Source organism: Macadamia integrifolia, chromosome 2 (genome assembly GCF_013358625.1).
Source record: "Macadamia integrifolia cultivar HAES 741 chromosome 2, SCU_Mint_v3, whole genome shotgun sequence".
NCBI classification, from domain to species: domain Eukaryota; kingdom Viridiplantae; phylum Streptophyta; class Magnoliopsida; order Proteales; family Proteaceae; genus Macadamia; species Macadamia integrifolia.
In genome coordinates this window covers 22,186,861-22,203,097 of record NC_056558.1, presented here as the reverse complement: position 1 = coordinate 22,203,097, position 16,237 = coordinate 22,186,861, and the positions used below count along the sequence as shown (strand labels likewise).

The 16,237-nt window shown below is 36.6% G+C and overlaps 1 protein-coding gene across 3 annotated transcripts in view; it reads right to left on the bottom strand.

Annotated features, from left to right (window-relative positions):
* The window catches only part of LOC122062875 (VIN3-like protein 2), a 17,777-nt gene extending 4,482 nt beyond the window's left edge, over window positions 1-13,295 (bottom strand). Inside the window, exons 1-3 of one of the 3 annotated variants that reach the window (XM_042626551.1) lie at window positions 13,056-13,295; window positions 12,841-12,918; window positions 11,019-11,697 (exon numbers count right to left, since the gene is read on the bottom strand). In XM_042626551.1, the coding sequence (XP_042482485.1) occupies window positions 11,019-11,697; window positions 12,841-12,859 (698 nt within the window). In that variant the 5' untranslated portion in view covers window positions 12,860-12,918; window positions 13,056-13,295. Of the gene's footprint in view, window positions 1-11,018; window positions 11,698-12,022; window positions 12,131-12,665; window positions 12,771-12,840; window positions 12,919-13,055 lie in introns of those variants that run through there. The other 2 variants (XM_042626557.1, XM_042626560.1) reach the window with 2 other exon arrangements.
* Between the last annotated feature and the right edge of the window lie 2,942 nt (window positions 13,296-16,237).

Genomic DNA, 16,237 nt, shown 5'->3' with positions numbered 1-16,237 from the left:
CACCCCAAAAAAAAAAAAAAAAAGAAGAGAGAGAATATTACAAGTATAACTGCATGTCTGCACACAATTCACATCCCACAAGTGGACCTTCAATTGTCTCGGAGAAGTACACAGTAAACAGTTTTCAAACTCTTGACTGTCTATGACTTCCCCACCAAAAGAGACACAATCAAAACACAAGGTTTAAAGTATCATATTGGACCGTATCAGTTTCGGAAGGTCTCAATATGATACAATACCAATACAATACTGATATAATACTGATACAGCATACAGTCAATACTTTCAATACCCTTGATATGCCCCTACAAAACAGAAACCAGAAACAAAGGCTGAAGAGGAAGAAGGCCATAGCCACTGCCTAAAAGGTGTTTTTTTGTTCTTCTTATGACTTGAAAGAACAAAGGGGCAAGTCTATTCTCATTTTATTCCCAATAAAAACACTGCAAAACCCATAAACCCTCTCCAACAGATGTTTGTCTCTCTCACAAAGAACCCTTATTCCCCGCCACTCTGGTATGGAACTTGATCACACGCCACCTCTCTCTGTGTGATGCAAATAAGTCACTTAATGGGCTTATTTTATTGCAAATAAGCTTTGAGTTGGGTTATCTATGTGTTGGATCTTTGATCCCATGGGTTTTTTTTGTAATTGGCCACTTTAATAGGCCTAAATTATAGGTAGAAAGTAGAAAAACGGGATTTAATTTATTAGTTTAATTAGAGTCCTATTTTGAGTCTATTACCTTTGTTATTTCAGTTTAGGTTTCCCAATTAATTAGGGACTCAATTAGGCCTTTCCTTTTTAGGGTTTTGAGTCAGTTTTGAGTCTTCTACATAAGTTTGTAAGTTGCTACAACAAGGAACACGAATTTATTGACGAAAAAAAAAGATGACTTATGCTGTTGTGGTTGAGATGCCCCAGGTGAGATGCCTAAATCAGAGGGTGAGATGCTCATTCACTAGTTCTTCTTCCCCCTTCTCAACCCTCCATCTTATTCTCTTTATTTTCTTTATTCTCTTATTTTTTATTTATTCATTCTTTCGGTCCCTGAATTTGGTTTATATTGAATTTAGTAAAGTCTTGCCTGGGATTGGATCACTTGTGATTCGATCCTACATTACTCTCTCCCCGCTATGGTTTTAGACCTCATGAACCAGAGGTCTTTCTTGTTGACGGTTTTTTAGACTCAGATTTTGTTGGAAATCCCTGGGCGCTGTTCGCAACGGTTTGAATTTTTAAGAACCATATCATTTCCTTAGAGCGGCTAGAAATCCAGAAGATCAGACCTAAATGACTCCTCACAGTTCAGATTGAACCAAAAATCTCAAAGATAAACTAGTGATGAACTGCGGCTGAGACCTGCTGCCATATCTAGAAGCTTGGTATGTGAAGTTTGCCAATGACGTGGGATCCCCAGATTAACCTTGAAGCTTGACCTCTGCAGTCTGAGATGACATAGTACCCCTCCTCTCTCTCTGCCGATCAAAGTCCCTTCTCCCAGCGGCTTGGTCCAATCCAGCAACGCCCATAGCCTGAATCAGCAATTAGCTTTGTGGCACACTCGTGTCATCTCCAAGAGTCCTTACCTCGACAACTTTTGCCTCTGCCTCTTGATCTTCCTGTATTTATACCTTACAGAACAAAACATTGCAATCCATGACGAAAAAGAAGGTTTTGGCATGATAATAGATTTGCATTGGGACTGTAGGACATGGTTTTGAGTTAGAGGATTGGTTCGGTGAATTGTTGGATAAATAATTCAGCAAATTCAGATCTAGTATCTGCTTGTTGATGGAACTAAGAATCTGGACAGGATTTGGAGGAAATTCTATCACATTGGTTCTATTATTTCTATTGTTCCATATGAAGTAGGCCAAAAAGGTATTTATCATGATGAACCTGTTCTTCTCATTGATGGACAAGTCCCTGTAGTTTAGGATTCATTGGAGTTGCTGAAAATGGACAAGGCTCTCAGATTTTCATTAATCTCAATATTGAAGCTGGCCATATTCTTTTTGGTGGTTGGAAGATTGTGAATCTCCCCCTCCCTTTTTTCCTTACACACACATACACAAAATCCCAACAACAACAACATCCAAAAGCATTATCCCAACTTAATGGGGTTGGTTACCTAGGATTCCAAGCAAGGACGAGCACAAGGATCCACACAAAAAGATTGACGGATTATGACTAATTCTAATAAGTGTCGGCTGTCAACCTGATGCAACATTACAAATCAGCCACAAGCTTATAACGACAAAGTATAATAAGGTACCAGCTGTCTACCTGACGTACCATATAGATTGGTCAATCCAAAGCGTCCTACATGCAATCCGTCCACCACCAAGATAATCCATCACCCAACCTACTTTCATGAAAGGAGGAATGAGATAATGAATTCTTGATAGCGCCACTAAACACAAAAGTAAAAACTCGAACACACAACTCCACATTGAAAACTAGATGCACAACACGCAACTCCGCATTAAAAACTAAAAATGCAACCCACAACTCTAGATAGAGGTATCTGTGATTAGCGGTTCAACGCACCAGCATAAAGCCCACCATGACAAGCAAAAGCATAAATCCCAATGTGACATTAATTTGGGTTAAGTGTGACCATAATGGCATGTTTGTAATTATTGGTTTTAATGGTAAGAAGTGGTTTTGTACAATGTCTGGCAAACACTACTTCTGTTCTTTTTTCTGTTATAAGGCCACTTCTGGAACAATTTTACCAAATGCTATTCCTATTCCACCAGACTCTTCTCATAGCAAATCTGGCAACTAGATGGAGTTGAAACTCGGATTGAATGTGAGGGGTTCCAGGCTTCCAGCACCAGAAGAAATCTTCAAAGTCTCATGAGGATCTATAGGATGGATGGACAGATGCAAAAGGAATGAATGATACTGCAACAAAAATTCACAGCAAGATACCACAAAGTATGTAGTTGCAACCAACAAAACTCCAACAGTACCTCTTGTCAACAACAGCAATTCCTTCCATGTCAGCACAACAGAACAGAATTCACAGCTCCAGCGAAAGGTACCAGATAGCTTCAGCAAGACCCCAAAGTTGGAGGGAAAAAAAATAGAAACAAAGGAAAGAAAGGGAAAAAAGGGAAAAAAGAATAGAAGGGAAGAAGAAGAATGATACGACCAAGGCCTCTCACTATGGCCTTGGTCAGTCTCTCACTGACATTGGACTCACAGCTGAATCTCAAAGCAAACAAAGCGAAGTGACCAGTATCTACCATGGTTGCCCAGGCGCCTTGGATGCCTCAGTCACCTCATTGATTTAACCATGCGTCTAGGTCCCTCTAAAACTATGGTATGAAGTAGAAGATGATTCTGGTATGCCACTTCTTTACTGAAATGAGCCAATTGTTTATCCAATTGCCACAACTCCCCAAGAACTTGATTAAGAAAATTTTGGATGTAAGCCATCTCAAAGAGACTTAATTCATTGTTGGCCACAGCTCTGTTACCAATTGATGAGTTCTAATATATCAAAATCAGATTTTAAGAACAAAAACAGCCACAGGACAGAACTGCAGTGAAACAGCTTAAGTAGCTAAAGGGCAGAAAATAGAAGGTTGAATATCCTCTAATCCAGCCAGCTGATGGGGCTGAAATTCTGGTTGAACGTTGACCCAAGCCTCCTGGTCAATGTCTAAAACATCACAAAGATGCAAGGGTTGTTAGATAGGAAGTAATGGGGGTGGACAGAAATTAGAAACTAAGTCTTGATTTGGTATGATTTCTACTTCAATTTGATGGTGTGATTTCTATTTTGAAAGTTGCTTGGTTTGATATTTGCACCTTATTTCAGTGAAATAGAAATCAAATTTCACTGAAATTCTGAAAAGGTGAGTAGCTGTTTCAATTTCGAAATTGAAATTGCATTCACTTTTGCTCTTTAATGAGCACATGGTTAATTTGATGTGCAAAGCAGTGTTTCATGTTAAAATAAAACACTGCTCCCTCCCCTCTCAACCAATGGTCTCACCACCACCCGCCAACACCCTCACAAATAAATATAGAGAATCTATTCTCAGAAATTGGACTACCAGATAAATTTATTATTCTTGAAATATTTCAGATTGATACAACCAAACAATTTCAATTTCTTGGCAAAAAATCTATTTGTTGACATCTTGCAGTAGATAATATAATAATGTAATCCAGAAGCAAACACCACAGGATAGAGACATACGTGGTTCGGCAGTGTAACTACATCCACGGTGCAAATGGCAGCTTCGGTTACAACTCAAATCCTATTCTGGTATAATGCCCAATACCAGCTCATATTAAACCCACGACACAAGAGCACAACCCCTAGCTCTATGTAGCACCCATTACACGGGAGTACTGACCCCAAACTTAATTAATGTTTGTATATTAAGTAAATGTTTTTTATATTTTAATTTTATTTAGTTAAGATATTATTCATAAATAAGCAAATACCGCCTATTTGAATCCAATAAAAATAGTTTAAAAATCAAATTCCAAAAGAATAAAAAGTCCAGTCGAAGAACAAAAACTGGATTTTTTATTATAGGGGTGATTTTGAACTTTCAAATGCTAGAGCTTTTCTCAATTCTAAAAATTTTATAAATATTATCATGGTAAAACATTGGTGAAAATCAAAAGTCTGGTAAAATAATTTTTGTTTTGATATCCATAAATAAAATTATTTTCATTCAGAAGATTTTAAAAACATTCGCGCACTTTAAAATAAGTTTGACCAAAACATAACTTTTTCATTACAACTCAGATTTAAGTAATCTTAGACTTGTTGGAAAGCTGGTTTTATGTTATACATAATCCAAAAAGTCTCATATAAAAATAAAAAATCATTTGATCGGTCAAACTTGTTATAGAGCAAGAACATTTCTCTAAATGTTGATTTTTTATGACTTAATGTGGCTTAATATTGATTTTGTGATTTGATGTGGCTTAATGTTGGTTTTGATGACTTGGTGTGGCTTAATATTGATTTTTGATGATACAAGGTTTATGCAACATACTAAATAATGTCAGAAATGAAGGAAAATAAAAAATAACACTTGGTCGCTTTGTCACCTAAGCGCTTAGGCAGCCACCCACGTCTTGGTTCTCATTGATGTCGTGACAATTATGAGTGGCTTAAATGAAATGCCCTAATTACAAGCTCATACCATGTACAAATCCAACCTAATGGTCTACTCGTATTGACTCAAGTAATATTTCAAACACCTAGCCTATAGACAAATACATTACACGGGGATTTTTTAAATTGGTTACCTGGGTCGTTGAGCAACATCCGAAGATGTTGTCGACTGAACGTCTCCAATCATCGATGCCCTCCTCTATCTTCTTCCTCCCCTTTCTTCCTTCTTCTCACAAGTTACCTCCTTTGACATAACCCTATTTGAGATGAACTTGCAAGCCTTGTTCTACCTTTTTGCAACGTCAAATGGTGAAATCTCACTCTTCCCGAACCTCTCAGAGAGACATAGGCTTCACTCTCGCACACACGTTTCTGACTCAGTAGCTTTTTTTTTTTTTTTTTTTTTTGTCCTCATAAGGGGTCCAAAAAGTATATATAATAGTTCAAAGGCAGCTAAAAGGGAAGACCCAATGAGATTTTGCTGATTTGGAACTAATCTGTGTAACCTTTTACTACTTTGCGCAACCATTCATATATCTCACTCTCTGATGTCAGATTGATCTAATTCCAGCACCATTGGAAAGAAGACTCAAAGATCTACATTCCGTATGCTTTGAGCTTCTACAAATTCCAAGTGAAGGTCAACTCGCAACTCCCATAAAGTTATGTTTTTTGTGTAGTAACAGGATTCGAGGCACCATGTGCAACAATTGCATTCGAGATCATAGCTTCTGCGTCTAAACTCAGATTGACTCAATTCTTGAGGGACATTAAAGATACTTTAAAGAGCTATAACTTCCATGCTTTCACCTTCAACTAAGGATGTGAGCATCAGTTCCAAAAGTGAGCTTGGGTCAGATGCAAGTGCAGAAATAGCTTCCTAAAGCACATGTGCTACATCAGACAATCAAGCCATAGCTCCGAATTCCAATGTCAGATTGATCTGATTCAAGTTACATATGACAGCTAACTCAATTCGCCACAAGTCTCATGATTATCACTTCAACATCTGAACAACCGGTGCGAAGATAAAATATAATATATTCATTGCCCTCAACATTAAACTTGAAATATGTTCACTGCAACCAAGGCTTCCACCATCTCATTACATCAAGCAACATCACCTCGTGTACTTGAGGGCTTTCAACTGTCACCTGATCATGCCAAACACATTTGTGAAGTGTGTTGGCTATCATCGATACCTCAGGAGGTGTCTGCTGTCAACTCATGATGATGCCAATTGTACCGGCTCAACTTCCTGCTACCATCCAACTCTCCAGCTGTCACACTAATACCGACATTTGTCTATTACCACTAGTTTGACACTGTATGCTCCACAGCTGCCTCTTGCTCTACTGACTTGGTGTGTTGACAACAGTGACAACACCACCTGCTGGTGTGCCCAACAAACTCTGACCAAGGCATATCATTAGTTATAGCATATGAGATCAAACCCTGGTCACTGGAAAGGGTTCAAACAATAGAACCACAACAATATAATAAAAAACAATTAGGAGAAGGCAGTGGTACATCTCAGTTGCAAAACTCAGATATGACAATGTTATTGCAAGGTTCCAATCATTTAGACTCTAGACTTCGGAAATTTAAAAAATTAAGACTAGCTTCTCAAAACAACCTGATCAACTCAAGATTCAAAGAAACTAATTTAAAGAATAATCTAACCCCAGACAGAAACCAAATCCAAAAATATTCAAAAGAATCAAGCTCACAAAATAAAAATCAATTGCTGATGAAACTGCCACTTATAGCGGAAAACTAGCTTGATTGACAAACCAACATAGAAAGAAAACTACACCTGAGAACAGCCATAGTCGGACACTAAAGTGAAAGATGGTCGTGGCAAGCCCCTGGACCTTTGCAGGACCAACATACAGAGATACCCTTATTTGCATTCTTAGTTTGAGGCTTTAAAACATTCAAAAGCAGTATCATCATTTCTTTCATGTTTCATTTTGAACATCACTTACCCATTAATTCCAAGTCAAAGTTTTCTTCTCTAATTTTAACCCTTTTGGAGCTTAGTATCAAAACATTCCAGAAGAATATCCCATTAAGGGGCAATCAGTTTCATTCTATAAGCAACAACTTGATCAATCTCCCATCCTAATTTATAACCGAACCAACATAACTGAAAAAAAAAAAAAAAATTAATAATAATAATAATAATAATAATAATAATAATATTATGTAGTATGCCCATCGATTGATTGTGGCTAACCTTTATCCATTTTCAGTAACATATTAAGAAAAATACTTCCGCTATATGATTAGATTTGAAGTATCTCCTTTCTTTGCATTTCACATTTACTAGAGAATCTTTGGTGTATCATTTGCACACCCATCAAAGAAGTACATTATCCGCATCAAAGTTTGGTCATATGCAAGACAATCACCAAACCCAATACCAAGCTTAATACATGAAAAAGTAACTAAGTAATAGGTGTCCTTCTTCGCTTAAAGGATATAATAAAGCAAGGAGAACTAACCTAAGAAATATTGCGCAAAAGTAAAAAACGGACACTCAAGTTTGTTTAGAGAGATTGAGCTCTCTGTCTAAGATTGCGTACAAAACATGCCTATAAAGCAGGTTTCCTATTGTAGTGTGCATCAGTTCAGACTATGTCCAAACACTATTACCCCTTTTAGCCTCCAAAGTTCAAGCAGGTCCGTCCCCAAAATGAAACTAAGATATTGTAGATACAATTTGAAGGGAACTACTAATGAATATGTAAGACAGTAAAACCACAAACAAGCAATGCACAAAGCCGGGATAATCAATGTACAGACATGTGTTAATGAAATCAAATTTGAAGGTGGGGCCTAGGCAACAATCGCCTTGTTGCATTGCATGTCGCCTTGTGTTTTGGCATTTATTTACTTAAGATATTATTCATAAATAAGCAAACAACCCCTATTTGAATCCAATAAAAATAGTTTAAATATCAAATTCCAAAAGGATAAAAAGTCAACCCCAGTCCAAGAACAAAAACTAGATTTTGGTTATAGGGGCGATTTTCAACTTTTAAATGCTGGGTTTTTTTTCAATTATGAAAATTTTATAAATTCTATCATGTTAAAACATTGTTAAAAACCAAAAGTCTGATAAAATAATCTTTTGTTTTCATATCCATAAAATTATTTTCATTCAGGTGATTTTAACAGCATTCTCGCACTTAAAAATAAGTTTGACCGGAGCATAACTTTGTCATTACAACTCAGATTTAAATAATCTTAAACTTGTTGGAAAGATGGTTTTATGTTATAACCAATACAAAAAATCTTATGTAAAAATAAAATCATTTGACCAGTCAAACTTTTTATAGAACAAGAGAATTTCTCTAAATGTTGATTTTTTTATAACTTAATATGACTTAATGTTAATTTTTTATGATTTAATATGACTAAATGTTGATTTTTAATGACTTGATGTCACTTAAAGTAAATGTTTTTTATATTTGTTATTTCATTTACTTAAGATACTATTCATAAATAAACAAATACCCCCTATTTGAATCCAACAAAAATAGTTTAAAAATCAAATTCCAAAAGGATAAAAAGTCAACCCCCCAGTCCAAGAACAAAAACTAGACTTTAGTTATAGAGGCAATTTTCAACTTTTAGATGTTGCGGTTTTTCTCAATTATGAAAATTTTATAAATTCTATCATGTTAAAGCATTGCTAAAAACCAAAATTCCAATAAATAATCTTTTGTTTTGATATCCATAAAATTATTTTCATTCAGGCAACTTTAACAGCATTCGCGCACTTGAAAATAAGTTTGACCGGAGCATAACTTTGTCGTTACAACTTACAACTTACAACTTACAACTCAAATTTAAGTAATCTTAGACTTGTTGAAAAGCTAGTTTTATATTATAATTAATACAAAAAATCTCATATAAAAATAAAATCATTTGACCAATCAAACTTATTATAGAACGATCATTTCTATAAATGTTAATTTTTTAAAACTTAATATGACTTAATGTTAATTTTTTATGATTTAATATGGCTAAATGTTGATTTTTAATGACTTGATGTTGCTTGATCTTGATTTTTTATGATACACGGTATATATAGCTTACTAAATAATGTTAGAAAATAGGGAAAATAAAAATAACACTTGTTCGCCTTAAGGCGGGCGCCTTCTCGCCTAAGTGCTTAGACAACCGTCCACCACCTTGGTTTGCCTTGGCGCCGTGACAACTATACTCTTGCCCAATAATTTATTGTTGGCTTGATTATCACAAGAACTTGTTGAAAATGTGCTCCACTAACCGGCAAATGCTAATAGAGAAAAGATAGTGTCACCCATCCAAACATATTTTTATATCATGGTTTGAGTAAGTCTAGTCACTCGAATCAGTAAAATTGATTTTAGAGAGAGAAAATAAGAAGAAAGAGAGAGATATTTGAGTTTGAAAGCACATAATTAAACCAGCATCAGCTATAGCAATCAACAAATTGTCCAATCTACACACTAAGTCACTGAAACCTGAATACAGTTCCCTGAGCGAGTTTGGGGATCATTGCACTCATGGTTCTCTTTATGCGGTGAGTCTATACAGGTCTCCACAAGCCACAACTTTGAGCATAGGGGTGCATGTACATAGACCAATTAAAGATATCTCAACACTGCCTAAATGCCATCTTGCTCACAAATTTTGATGATTAGTAATACAAGAAAATAAATATTCTTGAAACTAAAAGGTAAAGGTGACCTATTGTACAAGGAGTAATAATAGTTTGTAAGTGACAAGCCCAAAATGTTTAGGGAAAAAAAGAAGCAAATTGTCATATTGCACAATCAGAAACTTGTTTTCAGAATGAATCAACATTCAAAACCAAAACAGAGGAACAAGGATGTCACAATTATTTCAGACGCATAAGTAAATGCATGTACATCACTCCCTAAATCAGCTTTAGCTAAATACATAGGTTAAAACCAAAAGATCCAAATAAACCACAATAAGTAGTCTTCAGCATCATATTTAATGGTTTGGTCAAGCTAACTACCATTACGTCTAACAACTTGCTGGCAACAGACCTCTACCCATATCCTATACAGTGAACACCAGAATATTAGAAAGAGGCTTCAATGCATTGGAATAGGTAGGAAGCATAGTGAGCCCTAGGCTGCTACCCCCTCAGGATTGAAATTTCCATCTCTCACATGGTACTTGGATTGACAGGGGAAAAGGTTGACTGGAAAGTCATAAAACACATACATGATCCCTACTTCTAATCAGACAGCATAATGTATCTTCTATTCAAGTTCTAAGCATTAAAGTCTGTTTGGCTTATTCTTGCCAAAATTGGTAAGTTATCCAACTCTAGTTTGGTCAAAGTACAACCCATAATAGTTACTACTCTGGGAGTCAGATTGCAATTATGTTTGTTAAATTGTTCCCTAGTCATTCAGATGTCTTAGATAGAGAGTAGATTAAAGTTAAAGACTCCTGTACTTTTCAATACCTATCAAGGAAAACACACTTTAGCTAATTCTGTACTTAAACTGCATTTTTTCTTCGGATTGTCACTCTTTTATGCAATTTAAAATTGTTAGGAAGTCGAATCGTTATTCTACACAGGGAGTAAAAGAAATTTCCATTAACCCATAATTCCCTCCATCAGTTACGAAGACTAACTCTACAATTCTGATACAATTTTTCCTTTTAGATATCACTTCCCAGGCCTATCGTTTTATTCACCAGTTCCATACATCTAATCATTTCAGCCGATTTAGAAACCTCAGAACACACACACAAAATGAAATTCACTTGAGAGAAAAAAAGAATCAGTGTCACAGAAACTAAGAAGAAAACATATAGAAGATTTACCGAAGCAAGTCATTCACTTTTCCACAAGAAACACAGTAAAATCTCCCATCGAGTATTCCATGTTGCCCAACCTTAGCAATGCCAGCTTTTTCCTGCTTAAGAGCACAATCAAGATGACATGACAACCCACATGAATCACCCTCATAAGGCGGTTCCGAGCTGCAAACCAACCAAAGGCTAGGATCTTTGTTGTCATCGTACTTATAACAGATGCAGCATGAGCACCTCTTGCAAAATGCATCCTGTCGTTGTATGGTAGCTTTGCAAGCTGAATTCGGGCAGTAGACAGCATTACCTTGATCTCCATCACCATCGATGGTGATTGTATTGTTTGCCGCAATGGGCAGTCTGGAAGGATGATCAGTTTTTCTTTGCCTCTTGGAAGAGCCTTGGCTGTTAGAAGGTGCAGGCCGTGGTTCAGGTTCGGCATCACCCACAGGTTTTCCAGACTTCTTTTCAGATACAATTTTGAGGAGTTGCTCTATTAGTTTGAGCTTTGTCAAGCCAGTATACTTTCGCTCTTTCCCCATTTCTGCACATAGAATCTGTAAAAGCTCCCGACGACTCCATGACTGTAGCATTTCAGGTGCACCATGTGACCACTTAGATATGTCATACACAAGTTCTCTCTTCTCCTCCATACTCAACTTACTGCATTTTGATGGATCAAGCACAAATCCTGAACAGCAAAGAAATTACAACTATCAAAGTTCCATACAAGAATCAAACAGAAGAAAGCTCATTAGCTAATATAGCCATAAACTATTGAAAACAAAGAAAAAGAACAAAAAGGATAATGTAAAGACATGAAAATACATCAGTAAACTTAACCAAATAAGTTCATGCATGTTAACAATAATAGAAAATATTTAAACCCTAAATTTCAAAATACCCTCATAGAACCCTTGCTCCTCTTAAAAATGATAAGTACCACAACCCAATAGGTCATATGTTAAAAAGAACAAAATGATATATGATTACTAAAAACAAGAAAGAATGCATACATTAGTAATTAGCATCTGGGGATGACAGAGTTATTCTTTCTTCCTCCCAGTTGAATCAAACGAGAAAGAGTTGGGAAAGTAACAATTGCTTTGAGTTTTACTATAACTCTGCACTAAAATCATCCTACCAGTGAAATTCCTTAAAGACAGTAAACACTCAGAAACACAATGAGATTAGAAACAGTTACCTGCATTAATAAAGATGCCCAACTACATTTATATTATATGTTCCTCCCCTACAACCATTAGAGCCCAACCTCCTATCTTAAAAGGAGAGAATTAAATAAACAACAAACACCCCACCCTTCACATGTTCAACCACTTTTAACACATCAAATGCAGTTAAAATACTAGCATTCATGATAAAGGAATATATGGCATGCTTACTGATAATGACCATAAAGACTAAAACTGCAGAAATCATTAAAAGACAAGACCTTGGAAAAACCCATATCCAAGCAAGGAACTATATAAACAAGAAAATGGGAAGGAGATGGGAAAACACATAGATAAGCAGCAATTCCCTTTTAATCTCGAAGAAGCTAAATACCCAACACTAATGAATAACACAGAGATCGGAATTTGGCAGATACCCAAAACACTCTTTTCGGGGAGGGGAAATTTATACATCAAGCCAACAAACCTTCATCACAGCATCACAAACAACACAAATCCCAGCAAATCAAGAATGCAAATATCAAAGCTTTCGAGCATCATCTCCCCCAGACAAAACAAGGCAAAGCTTCCAAGTTAACCAAAATCCAAAACACATTAATCGAGGAAACCCATATCGTAAACAAGAAAGAAACAAATCTTACCAGCGAAAGAAGAATCCATAACTCAATATCCACGAACTCTCACCATCACATTACCACAAAAACCTAGTTCCCTTCCTCCTGAGAAAAATAGAGGTTCAAAACACAGGAACAAAAAGGGAGAAACAAAATAGACCCGAAGAAAACAAGCACAATAAGATGGACCCAGAAAAAATATATACAGATAATAAGAGAGAAATACGCGTAGATGCAAATACCCAGAAGAGAGACTAGAAATTTTCGCCACAACGAAGGAATCCATGACTGACTGGGTCCTCTGCTTGTGCCTTTCAGCTCCGAGCAGCGAAAGGAGATTCGGGACCCCTCAAGGACTCTAAAAACGAGAGAGAGAGAGAGAGATGGGGTTGAATCTTGAAATAAGAAAAAAGATAAAAAAGGAAAGGAAAGGGCCAATAAATAAGGCCTAGGCAGAGGGGCAAAAACGGCTGCATGTCATCTTTCTCCCATCTCAACGTCGTTATTTTTGTGAGAGAAGATAAAATGAATGAGAGAGAGAGAGAGAGAGTAGGGGGAGGGGGAAAAAGGGCCTTGGATGATTTCTCAAAAGTTGGTGGATTATGGTGTATTATTTTGACATTTTCAGTGCTCCCACGCCTAGTAATTATTATTATTATTATTATTATTATTATTATTATTATTATTATTATTATTAACAATGCCTGAGAATTATATGGAACTTTGTCTATGTGAAAGCTTTTATAATTTTATTAATAAAATTATATTTTTCCTTTCTGTTGAAAAAATTATGTAATTAGGCATACGTTGAATTTTTTTTTTTTCATACAAGAAATTTACTGAGATAAAACATGTGTACAACTCATGGTCTCAAACTCACTGTGTTTAGAGAGCAATGGAATGGAATATGGCCAATCTGTCCTACACACTTAAACATTGAAAAGTTATATACATAGGTAAGTTGTCATATATACACTTTTCCAACGATAATGAATACTATATTAAATTCTATCAAAAAAATTATATGTCATAAGATAGGAAGTACGTTATACCTACCACAGGCTAGCAATGTCCATCATTGTGCTTAGGGGTATCAACAGATCGGGCTGACCTGGTCTCTGTCAACCTTAATCGGGCTTGACCACTTAGAAGCCTTGCACCGTGAACGCCCATTTAAGTAAACGGGCCTAGCTTTGGGGGGCATGATAGTGTTTATAATTGAGTCGGTCAGTGTCGAGCTTTAATCGGGCTTCGTTAAACGGGTCTTAATTGGGCCTTAACTGGGCTACGAACCTATTTAAGTCTAAACGGGCTTTAAACATGCCTACCTTAAAATTCTTTTCTTATGTTGGTTGAATGCCCAGAAATATGTGAGGTAAATCTTTAATAAAAAAGAGAAATGATATGAGATTATAGTTATTCTTACAAAGAAAAATAAGAGATTATGACTTTTACAATTTACAAAATAAAGCTTAATTAAATCAAATCCTATTACAAAGCAAAGGGTAAGAAAGTTTAAGTTAATTTGTTTCCTAATAGTGGCAAAATATAAATTTTATGTAATATTAAAGGGGGTCGGGCTGGGTCAGGCTACAATGTGTCGGTTCAAGCAGGGCATATAAACATGCCAGTTCGGTCGGGAGCCCAAAGGGCTAGCTACTTGCATCGTGAACGCCCGTTTAATAAACGTGTTGGGCTGGTCCAGGTCTGACCATAAATGTGTCGGGCTTGATCAGGCCTACCAGTGCGGGTTCAGAATTGACACCCCTAATAGCGCTAGAGTAGGGAACAAGATTGTGTCGCAATTACACCAAAGCCTTCCACAGACTATTAGAGCGTCTTGGATCCGTGACTCATGCATTACACTAACTTATCCTAGTGGTGGCATCTTTGGCTTAAAGAGTTGGCGTTTAAGGAAGAGGTTGTGGAATCAGACCCTGTAGTGTACATATGTGTGTGTGTGCACGCGCGTTAGTATGTAGGAGTAAATGGCCATTGTCCCTACTAGTGCCCAATAGGTTGGCTATTGGCTAATGTAACTTAGTAGGATAGAGTAGCAAAAAAAAAAAGAGACCCATGCATTACACTATAATGTCGTGCATGCACGAGGGCCAATGAGAGTGCACGAAGAAGTATCCACAGAGATTACATTTTCCATTTTATGGGGGTGGATTGGTTATTTTGCCCCCATAAATCTGGCAAGGGCCACACTCTCCCACGTAAAACTTTTTTTCCTATTTTTCTATTTTTTAATTAGCTAAACTAATTTTTGTTTGGAAAGAAGAAGCCTGAAAGGCAACATAGCCTCTGCGTCCAGACACAAAGGGGGTATAATGACTACTCTGTCCCTAATAAAAGATGAAAATCTCATCCATGTTGATGTTTCTACATGTGCTCCGATTAGCCCTGGTACTGGCATAGGGGTCACGCTGCATTTTTAGCGAATCCTTTACTTTTTTATTATGTATTTAATTCATTGGGAAAAGTCTCTCTCAGCAAGTGGCGAAAACTCATGTACGCTCTTAATCTTTATTTCTCCTTTTATGATACTCTCTGACCCTCTATCGACAAATTGTGTTCCATGCTCTCCCCATTAGCTGGCTTCCACACCCATATGGACTTAGAGAACTTTTCCCCTAATTTATTTTAGTTAACAATATAGGAAAATGAACTATGCTAGTTTGGTACATGAAACACCCAGATACAGCTGGCCGTGAAAATACCCAGTTGTCCAGCTGTATTTGGGTGTTCCCTATGCCAACTTGCAGGATTTTTTTCCCTTAATAATATATATTCTCTAGCATTGATCATATTAACTATGGCATTGGTGCTAGAGAGAGTCATACTAGTATGGATTGATTTAGAGTTGTTAGATGGATTTCCAGCTTTGCATGAAAGAAAGATACCTCATGTTAGCACTCTTTCATTGAATCAAAGGGAAATTTACTTAAACGTTGAAAAGTTATATATAGGTAAGTTGTCTTACATACACTTTCCCAACGATAATGAATAGTATATTAAATACTATAAAAAAAATTATATCTCATAAGATAGGAAGTACGTTATACCAATCAAGGGCTAGCAACATCCATCAGTGTGCTAAAGTAGTGAACAAGATTGTTTTGCACTTGCATCAAAGCATTCCACACACTATTAGAGGGTCTTGAATTCGTGACCCATGCATTACACTAACTTATCCTAGTGGTGGCATCTTCAGCTTGAAGAGTCGGCGGTTAGGGATGATGTTGTGGAATCAGACCCTGTCGTGTACATGTGTGTGTGTGTGGGTTAGTATGTAAGAGTAAGTGCTATTGTCCCTACTAGCACCCAATATGTTGGCCATTGACTAATGGCACTTAGTAAGATAGGGTAGAAAAAAAAAAAAGACCCATGCATAGACTGTAATGTCGTGCATGCACGAGGG